Source organism: Lemur catta, chromosome 17 (genome assembly GCF_020740605.2).
Source record: "Lemur catta isolate mLemCat1 chromosome 17, mLemCat1.pri, whole genome shotgun sequence".
NCBI lineage: Eukaryota > Metazoa > Chordata > Mammalia > Primates > Lemuridae > Lemur > Lemur catta.
Window position 1 is genome coordinate 2249776 of NC_059144.1, and position 10225 is coordinate 2260000.

Here is a 10225-nt window from a genome sequence, read left to right on the forward strand (position 1 = left end):
TTCACGTAACACAAAATTAACCATTTCAAAGGGAATGATTCAGTGGCATTTAGAACATTCACAGTGTTGTGCAACCACACTTCTACCTGGTTCCAGAACGTTGCCTTCACCCCCAAAGGAAAGCCATGAATAAGCACGTGGGTTCCCTCCCTCGCAGCCCCAGCCCCTGGCAGCCTCCAGTCTGCCTTCTGCCTCTGTGGACTTTCCTCCTCTGGGTACTTCATGTTAGACTCCACCTGTGCTAAGACGAAATCGTCCCTGAGATAGGCACCAGGCTCAAAGAGCTCTGAGCGTCCTGGCTGTTGGGACGCCTGGCCTGGGTATTGGTGCCACAAGCAGGGTGGCGTTTATCAAGGTTCTCAACCTCTTGGGGGCTCAGTTCCTCCTCTTCGCTCTGAGTGCACCCCACCCGTTCTCGCAGCAGACTGGGATTCCTGCTCGTTCAAATCCTCCTCCCCAGGGGGCTTTCCCTCACTGTCCCGAAGGAGACCCCTCCCACCGCGCCCGTCGGGCACCGTCTGTCCTCTGCCCTGGGGGCCGCGTGGGTGCTCCCTGTGATGCCAGCAACTTGTTCTCAGCTCCTGGCTCACTAAGGCAGGAGTCACGTGGCACAGTGGAACAAGTACCGGTCTCACCGTCCATAAAAGCTGGGTTCGTATCCTGGTGACCCTCTCTTAGGGGTTGTGGCTGCATAAGCTGTGGCACACAATGATGTTCTCTTTGTCCTGTCGTTGGCAGCCCCGGAGGTGTTCCAGGTGTACGTGGACGGAGGCCCTGGGTACTCTTACCCAGTCGACTGGTGGTCCCTGGGTGTCACAGCCTACGAGCTCCTGCGGGGCTGGGTAAGGCATGTGCCTGCGCGGTGAGCATGAGGGGTCGTGCACCGTGCACCGGGGGCTCAAATTGTGCCAGGCTGGGCGGAGTGGGCAGGGCACGCAGCTGGGGCAGTGCACTGTGGAAGACACTGTTAACTTTATGTCCTTATAGCTCCAGTGCCTAACAGAGCCGGCAGAAAGCAAGCTCCTCCCACTGGCTGCAATTGCGCTGTTGTTTCATGGTCATTTGCATACATGCATATTCACGCCCAAAGAAGGTGCTGTAAGGGCCCACAGTGCTTTATTCATTGCGGGGGTCTTATTGCGTGTGGGGTCCCCAGGCACAGGGATTATGGGTGTTGAATGAATGAATGAATGAACGAAAGATGAGAGCAGTTGTAAATCGTAAACACTATGTGAGTGCAAATAGGTATGATTTGTTACCCCGTAGTTCAAGCAACTATTTTCTGCTCTTGATCTTGATAATTTCTCCTGAATTCATCATAAACATAATTATTATATGTGGTGTTTTTAGAATGCAAAGAACATCTGAACTTGTTCGCTTTCATAGACACTGAATACAGAGAATGAATGTCCCACAGGTTTGCTTGTTTCTGGTGGGTGGGTTTGGCACATGCTCAGGAAGGGCGATGTGGGCCGTGACGCTGTGCCAACCGGAGCGCACAGGCGTCTGCCAGAGGCTGTTCATCTTTCGTGCTCACTCCTGCGAATGACCACGGCGAGCAGCTGCCCTAGCGTGACTGGACGCCCGCCAACAGGGAGAGCACTGGCTGTCATTCCTCACGGTCCATGCAGTCGCAGATGACGGCTCGGCAAAGAGCCCCAAGGATGGAGCGGGCCCTGCCGCACCACAGATAACCCGTTTCACTTTTAATTCTTCTGAGTTTTCTGCTTAAAGGCCCCGATGCCACTTTCAACAGAACGGGGAGAGGTGAATAGTGGGGTCAGAGTCTTGGGCGTGGGCACAACGTGATGGAATGAGAGAACACCTGTAAATCTTTCTCCCGGATATTGTTTCCTGGCTTAATCTTTGACCCAAAGGGTAACAGGTTGATACACATAGTTTATTCTCTGCTTTTCACAGTAGAAACAAATGATGTAGTCAAAAGCTATACTGAAGAACACTCACACTTATCCATGGACTATGTAAATTTAGGCCTCATCCTTCCTGCTTGCAATTCCTCAGTCACACCGGTGACAGCACCCCTGGCAGCGTCCAGGGGGCTCCTTCCTTCCACAAGATGAGAGAAAGTCCTAATGGGGGTTTCCCAGGCTGTGTTCTAGGATCTGAGAGTCGGGAAGCTTTTGAAGAGATGGGTGGTGGGAAGTTGAAGGTATTAATATGGTTTGTTGGCCAGAGACCCAGGAGTACTCTAGACGCGGCCTGGAGAACAGCCATTTGTCCCCATGAGGAGCCAGGTGCTCTGCAGGAAGAGCAGGGGGACCGAGTTGGTGTCACTGGCAGGCCTGAGACCCTGTGAGTTTGGATGCAGCCTGCAGCCTGGACAAGGGACGTGAACAGGCTCCAGCTTCTCTCTGATCCCAGCCCGGAATCTGAGCTCTTCCCCCACAGCCCTGCCGCGAGAAAGAAAAGGGCCCAAGCAGGTGCTGCCCACCAGCATCCCCTTTAGAGCCCGGTGCCCCAGCCTCCCTGGCACTCGGACCACACCCTCCAACGAGAACACTACGGGGACAGCCATGAGGACAACTCCCACAGAGAAGAGACACCCAGCCTCCACCTCCACCCAGCCATTGTCCCACCCCACCTGGAAGGCTGACAGGTGATCACCCACCTGTTCGTTGGCTACCCTCAGGATCCAGGGAGCTCCTTGCTGCCAGAAAGAATCTGTTTCAATTTTGGACAGCTCTAATGGCTGAAATTTTCTCCCCTTATTCAACCAAAAGCTGCCTCCTCATAACAGACAAAAAGAATCTTAGAGGACTGTCACAGGCTCAAACGCTGACTCCACAGGTGCCCCATCTGGGATCTTAAGTGAGGCTTTTAAATAGACTCAGTGCTCAGGATCCTTTTGCATTAACAAAAAACAATTAGTAATTCTATTTACCCAACAGGGTTGCTTTGAGAATTAAATGATTCCAATGATGTAAATCACCCAGTACATGACTGATGACGAACGGTCAGCTTCCTTCCCCTGCCCTGGGACCCCTGCCTGGGGGAGGGCCGGCGAGCAAGCCTGCGTCCTTCCCAAGTCAGCACCTCTAGTCACCAAGACTGGCCGCGAGGGCAGAGGCCGGCTCGGCTCCTGCTGCTGCCAGTGAGAAAGGCTCGCGGGCTCTGCGAGCAGAGATGGGTCCCCACTCCCCGTGCTTCTCGGTGCTGTGATTTGGGCTAAATCGCTGCATTGTCCGAGCACTGACTTCCTCGTTCGTAGAAGGAGCGTTAGCCCAGCTGCGGTCACCACGGGACTAAGTGAGAAAGTGCGGCCAGGACACAGGGGCACACGGGAGGCATGCAGAGCGCGATGATGCCACACGACAGGTAGATGCAGGTGGCGTTCTGGTGGCTTAGGTGTAGGGGAGCAGGGGAGAGCTTCTGAGGGAGGAGGCATTTCTGCTGGGTCATAGAGACGCGTGTCTGGAGGGAATGGTGTGAGCAGCGAGGAGGAAGGGGGGCTGAGCCCGCTTCTATAGATAGTTTGGCCCGACCACCTGTCAGAGGGTAGTCAGGGGACAGTCTGTAAAGGACCCGGAGGCCAGCTGGGGCATTTGGCTATTCTCTGTGGACGGTGTTTAAGCAGGGGCGTGGCAGCACAGTGGATGTATGATCTGTGGCATGACGTATGTCTGGGTTCGCATCCTGGCTTTGAGGCACAGTCTCTGAATGATCTATGGTGAGCCTGTCTGGTGGGAATAGTCACTCAGGCCCATAGCACCGGGCTGCGGACACTTGGGGCCAGGTGACTCTTGGTGGTGTGGGATGACCCTCTGCCTGGTGGGGTGTCCAGCAGCATTGCTGGCCTCGACCCACCAATGCCCAGCAGAAACCCCCACCCGGTTATGACAACCAAACGTGTCTCCAAACACTGCCAGGTACCCCCTGGGGACACATTGTTCCTGGCTGAGGACCACTGCCGTAGAGTAAGAAAGGCCACTGAGTGAGACCCCGCGTGCAAGGCTGTTGGCACATTGCGTTGCACGGGGGGTCTCATTATGGACGAGGGGCGAGGCCCTGAAAGCCCACTCTCTGGTCCCCGGAGGACTTGACCCTCGTTGCAGGCCCACCAGCCACGTCCCGGCCTTTGACCCAGGCAGCTCCTCTCTTTGGGGATGTGTGGGCAGAGAGGTTGAGGGTGGAGAGAGGCCAGTGAGCAGAAGGAGGTGTCGGGGCTCCTGGTTGGAGGGCAGCGCTGAGAACCACCGGGGGTGCGCAGGTGGGGGCCCTGCCTGGAGAAAGAGAAGTGGAGGGTGTGTCAGCCTAGCAAAGACGGGGGCGTGGTCCTTGGGGTGAGTGCTGACTTTCTGTCCCTTAGTAAAGCAGACAGAGACTGTGCCAGGAGTCAGAGCCCCGCAGATAACAGAGTCCTTGGCCTCCATTCAAGGGGGGTAGGACCTTCTCGAAGGTTCAGTGGTTTCAGGCTGTGTTTCTGGACTTCAGAGCCCTGCAGAAATGACTCGACGGGTCCAGAGGGGGAAAAATATTTCTTCAAGCCTTAGAGGTTTAAATTGCCTGCGGAATGGTTCTTCACTTTCATCTGCTCCGTGTTTGGGATTTTAAGTAAAAAGATTTGGGGAAAAAACATTGGCTTAGGTAGTCTCCAAGGCCCAGCTCAGCTTTAACGGTTAAAATAACAGGTCTGCGGCAATTCTTTTCCTCTGTCTTCTCTCTATTTCTTGGTAAACTGGCATTTTTTGGTAAACTGAGTTTCCTGGAACCGAGATGCACCGCCCTGCATGGTGAGTGTGTCCAGTGTCCTGCTGCTACCGTCACTCTCACCAGCAGTACCCGTGGTCACCTCACAGACACCACCTGCTGTTCTGCGTCCACCCAGCCTAGGGCCAGCGAGTGAGCATAGCATCAGCAGAATCCTGCACCACCGGCAGGCGCGATACTGATCTTAATACCTGCCGGTCACGTTGCCAAGGGACCTGGGTTTCTCTGCAACCGCCCAGACAGATGGGGCTGAGCCTGGAGCCTGAGGCTATGAGCTCGTTGCAGTCATCGCGTCGGACTGTTTCTGAGTGCCCCTCCTGATCCGGCCCAGTGTGCTGCAGCCACAGTTACCGCTGTGACCATCATCGTTGCTGTGAGTGGTCTGGCTCCCTCGGGAAGGGAGGGAACTGCAGAGATTAGAGAGAGCACGGAGCGCATCTGGGAGTCCGCGGGGAAAGCAGAACTGACGAGTGCCTTGAGGTTACCAAGAGGGAAATAGGGAACGACATGTAAATCAGAGAGGTCGTTACATTCGTTTCCGGCTGGTTCTCTAGTTGGTGCTTGGGTTCTCAGGCTCTGGTGACTTGGCAGAAAGAGCAGAGAATGAGAACCCGGGTCTCTCTGGACGCCGGGGAAGTCTCTTTCCATCCCCAAACCTCCGTTCCTGACCTTCAGACTGGGGGAGGAGGTGACGGTCGTCATCTCCCAGGGTCTCCGCAGCTCCGGCAACTGGGTTCCACGGGCAGGGGCGCCGAGGGTGAGCGGCATCATTTATTACTTTATAAAAGGCAAAAAGGTGGGAAGCAGCCATCCTAAAGAGTCCGGAACCCGAGCTCTTGGCCCGGCCCGTCTGCGGGTGGTGGTCCCGAGCCCTGGGTCTCCTGCCACCCGCGCCCGTGGAGATTCTAGAGCGCGCCCTTCCCCCACGTGTGCCAGGTGCCCCTGTCGGTTCCTGCCCAGCGCCCGTTGCACCCGGGCTCTGTGCTGCCTCCTCGCAGGTGGCGAATGCGGTGCGGGAGCGGCGGGGTCTGCAAAGCAGGTGTCAGACGCCTCCAATCAGGCTCTGCCTGCGGACGACCAGGGTGGCTGTGGTTCCACACACTGGTGGCCAAACAAGAGAAATGTGTCCTCCCGCAGTTCTGGAGGCCGGAAGTCTGAGACCAAGGTGTTGGCAGCGTCGGTTCCTCCTGACCCTGTGCGGGAGGGGTCTGCACCCGGCCTTCCTCCTGTGTCTTCACGCCCTTTCCGCTGCGCGTGCATCGCTCTGTGCCTTAGCTCCCGCTTCGCACAGGCCTTCCCCGTGCCACAGGGACACCAGTCAGGTTGGATTAGGCTCCTTCCATGACCTCATGCCGGTTTGATCCTGTCTGTGAACACCCCATCTCAAGTCAGGTCCTGGGGGGTTAGGACTTTAGCATACGCATTTTGGGGGACACAATTCCACCTGTAACGGGAGTGGTCACAGGTGCCCCTCGGTGAGCCACACTGGCCTTTACCCTCAGTGCCCAGTTCCAGGGTGCCATGCCTCTGTTTTGTCTCCTGTGTCAATAGTCACCAGCTCATACAGATTCTGTGAGTTTTGTGTCATAAGGAGCACTCTTCCGGTTGGGTCTTAGTCATTCCTAATGTTGGTCCTTCTTACTGGTGAGGGCAAAGGGGTCCTGCAAATGCAGCAGCAGGCAGCACCTTGAGGTGGAAATGTTTAAATGCTCAGTCCTGGAAGCGCACCCCTTCCCACCAGAGGAAAAAAGTGCTGGAAGAAATATTTAAAGAATGTTAGTGAATCAAGTTCATTAGCCCTTCAAGAGAGCCCAGAGGTTTTGGTTTTGTTCCCTGTGTCATAGGGTGAAATGAACAGTTTCCCATGTAATTAGCAGATAGGGGAGGAGGGGAGGAGGCGGCCGGTCCGAGAAAGGCCGCTGTCCGGGAGGCACGTCAGAGGCAGCTCAGGCACACAGTGCGGGCAGAGGCCTTCTCCAGGGGGCCTGGGTGGCTGACGCGAAAGGTGCTCCTTTACCCTGGGGACTCTAGCCCACCCAGAGCTCAGGACCTCTCGCCCCTTCGGACTGGCACCCTCTATCCGCAGCAGCCCTGTGGGAACTGAAGTTCCATGAGGTTGGAGCCAGTGCCTTAAATGCCACAGGGTCCCAGCACGGTGTCTGGCTCACGGTGACTGTCCAGTCCACACCTGTGGGTGGACTGATGCGTCCATTGTCACCGTGCTCTGGGACCCTGCTCAGTGGCAGACGCTGCCCAGGGCCTAGGGACACAGAGATGATAAAATCCTCCCCTTCAGGGAGCCCCAGTTTCGTGGAGGAGACAGACAGCAACAATTTTACTGCTGAGTATTAACGAGGGAATTCCGTACTAGACAGCCAAGATCACATGGATTGATCATGAGTTCCTTCCTCAGCATGTCCAGGGCCAATGCAGTTGCGGCTGCTTTTCTAGTCCCAAGACATTTGACCGTGTTGCAAACCTGACAGCGTCTCGGACCACAGAGCCAGGTGGCCAGGTGGAGGGTGAGGGGGCTCCGAGAGAGCTGTTCCTTCAGTGGGAGGTGGGGTGGGGAAGGGAGGGGAGAGCTGAGGCTCAGACACTCTCTGAGCCCCTCCCCAGGGTCACAGTCAAGAAACACCTCTTGTATTGTCCTGGGTGGAGCTGGAACCCATCCTACGAAGTGAAGTATCCCAAGAACTGAAAAATAAGCACCGCATGTACTCACCATCAAATTGGTATTAACTGATCAACACTGAAGTGCACGTATAGTAATAACATTCATCGTGTGCCGGGCAGATGGGAGGGGGGAGGGGAGGATGGGTTTGTACACACATAATCGGTGCAGTGTGCACCGTCTGGGGGATGGACACGCTTGAAGCTCTGACTCGGGTGGGGCAAGGGCAATATGTGTAACCTAAACATTTGTACCTCCATAATACGCTGAAATAAATAAAAAGAAAAAAAGAAAGGCTTTGAGCTTGAGAAGTGCTTAGAAGCAAGAAATCGCCACTGGCAATGCCGAAAAAAACAGTTAGGAGGCTTCACACTCTACCAAGTTCGCAAACTTGGGGAGGGTAGAGCTTCCGTGTCCTCACTGGGGGAGGGGATGGCAGGTGAGGACAGCAGGAGGAGAAGCCCAGCGACCCCTCCTCACTCAGCCCAGCCACAGCCAGACACCGGCCGTCTCGGCCCGGCCCACTCCAGGAGCCAGTTCAGCCAAGCCAGACAAAGTGGGGCTGAGGCCCCCCAGCAGCCTAGCAGGGAGGTCTGTGGCTGGAGTTGTCCCTGGGTGCCCGTTAGGTGGCAAGAGTCAACCCTCCATCCTGTGACCAGACCAGGGACTCTGGGGTGAGGCTGCTGGGAGGGAATCCTGCCTCTGCCTCTTACCGGCTATATGGCCTTGGTGAGTCACCCACCCTCCTGTGTCCATAGCAGCAGCACCCCATGCCAGGTCCTGCACTGCCCCAGGCCTGGTTCCTGTGGGCACATGGGTCTGAACCACCTGCTCTGCCATGAAAGAGGAGCACCCACTCTTACCTAAAGGGGAAGAATAAATCGCCCCTTGTAACTACACAATCTCAATTCCTACGGATAGTGGCTTCCTGGTGGCCCTCTCTCTGACTCTAGCTGTTGTCCTTTGGTTGCAGAGGCCGTATGAAATCCACTCAGCCACGCCCATCGACGAGATCCTCAACATGTTCAAGGTGGAGCGCGTCCACTACTCGTCCACGTGGTGCCGGGGGATGGTGGCCCTGCTGAAGAAGGTAGGGGTGGGAGCCACCAGCCTGCCGCCAAGGGCTGCAGTCCTCTGGTGTGGACACAGGCATACCAGCAGAGGAGGGGTAGAAAACAACTGGCACAGCAGGGATGGAAGTAGTAAGTCAGCTGAGCTCTGCTGCCGTGGAATGAGGACTGTCTCGGGAGTGCACACAGATCAGCAAGCCTCAGACCACCGAGCCTGTGACAGCAAGCCTCCCGGCTCTTGTCACTCGGCTGCAGGATCCCAATAAATAGAAATACTTAATGCATATGAATTTTAAAAATCTTTGCTACAAATGGTCTTTTAACCCTCTGAGCTTTGAGATATCGGGCATCTCCTGACTTCTCACAGGAACTGTTGCTATTAGAATAAAGCAGTGGTTCTCAGAGTGTGGGCCCAGGACAGGCAGGCTGAGTGCCACGTGGGAACCTGGTAGAAATGCACCTTTCCAGGCACCACCCCAGACCCCTGAGTGCTTGTTAGAATCATCTGGAAGCCTAACATACTGCTGACATTCACACCTCCCAGCCCACCCAGTGACTCAGAATCTGGGCAGGCCTGGGCATCAGCATGCTTTCAGAACAGCTGCCCCACGCAGTGACCCCCATATGGCATTGAATTGCAGTCTGTTCAGACTGGCACCCGCTGTCTTGGGGCAGCCCCTACAGAGTGGCCTCCACAGCAGCAAGTGTGATCCCCACGAGGTGTCCCTGGTGTGGTGGGACTCCAGCCCACTGACTGGGTGTAGCTGGGAGATTTCTGCAGGAACAGCTGGGAGTGAACTAGGCGTGGGCTCTGACTTCCAGCTCCACCTGCGGAAGCTGCCTGCGCCCTTGCTTAGCACGTGCCAGGCCCTGCCAATCCCCCTGGGCCCGTCCTGCTCCCAGGCTGGAAGTGGAAGAGCTGCCGTTCTTCCTGCTTTCGCAGGAGGCAGCCAGTGCAGAGTGTGCAGCGCACCCAGGGTCACACGACTGCTGAGTGACAGTCCCAGGGCTCGGGCCTCTATCCTTTCATTTTTAGCCCCATACTCCTGGCACCTGATAAACTACAGTGTTTTGAAATGCTGGAGGCCCCGTTTGGATGCCAGGTAATATTCTTTGGCTGTTTTTATACTGAATCACTCCTTTTTAGCGGAAACTCAATTGGAGGAGAAGTTAAAATTGTCCCCTTGTCTACAAATGAGTCCACCCTGTTAGGTCACAGAGGTCACCTCATAGCTGTCCAGGGATAGATTTTATTACAGTTTGATACCTCCCATTACCAAGTTGGAAGTCCTAAGATGACGTGGCCAGTTCTTTTCATTTTTAACCAGAAACCTTTGCAGACATCAGTGACAGGCAGCCCCGTGCAGGGCTCTAGTCCCAGAAGGGAACACGGGGCCTGAACCGCTGGTCCCACTCCACAGTCCGTTTGTGGACGACCTTGCAGAAAAGCCTGAGCCCTCAGTGCCTCCCTGGCTGCAAGGAGATGAGTGTGGATGGTGCTTCCAGCAACAGCCACCCAGATGGGGCGCGACATTAATGGTGCATGAAGAGCAGAGGTTCCTTAAATGTCCTGAGACTCCCTCCTCCAGAGTATCCGATGACCTTGGAGGGTGCCCAGTTAAAGGAACCACGTTTGTCCTCCAACTACAGCTCCTGACCAAGGACCCCGAGAGCCGCCTGTCCAGCCTCCGTGACGTGCAGAGTGTGCCCTACTTGGCCGACGTGAACTGGGATGCTGTGTTTGAGAAGACGC

The 10225-nt window shown here is 55.7% G+C and overlaps 1 protein-coding gene across 1 annotated transcript in view; it reads left to right on the forward strand.

Annotated features, from left to right (window-relative positions):
- The window catches only part of STK32B (serine/threonine kinase 32B), a 317848-nt gene that overhangs the window by 300756 nt on the left and 6867 nt on the right, over positions 1–10225 (forward strand). Inside the window, exons 7-9 of the mRNA XM_045528351.1 lie at positions 739–842; positions 8376–8492; positions 10123–10225. The exon at positions 10123–10225 is cut by the window's right edge and continues 23 nt beyond it. Of these exons, the coding sequence (XP_045384307.1) occupies positions 739–842; positions 8376–8492; positions 10123–10225 (324 nt within the window). The remainder of the gene's footprint in view (positions 1–738; positions 843–8375; positions 8493–10122) is intronic.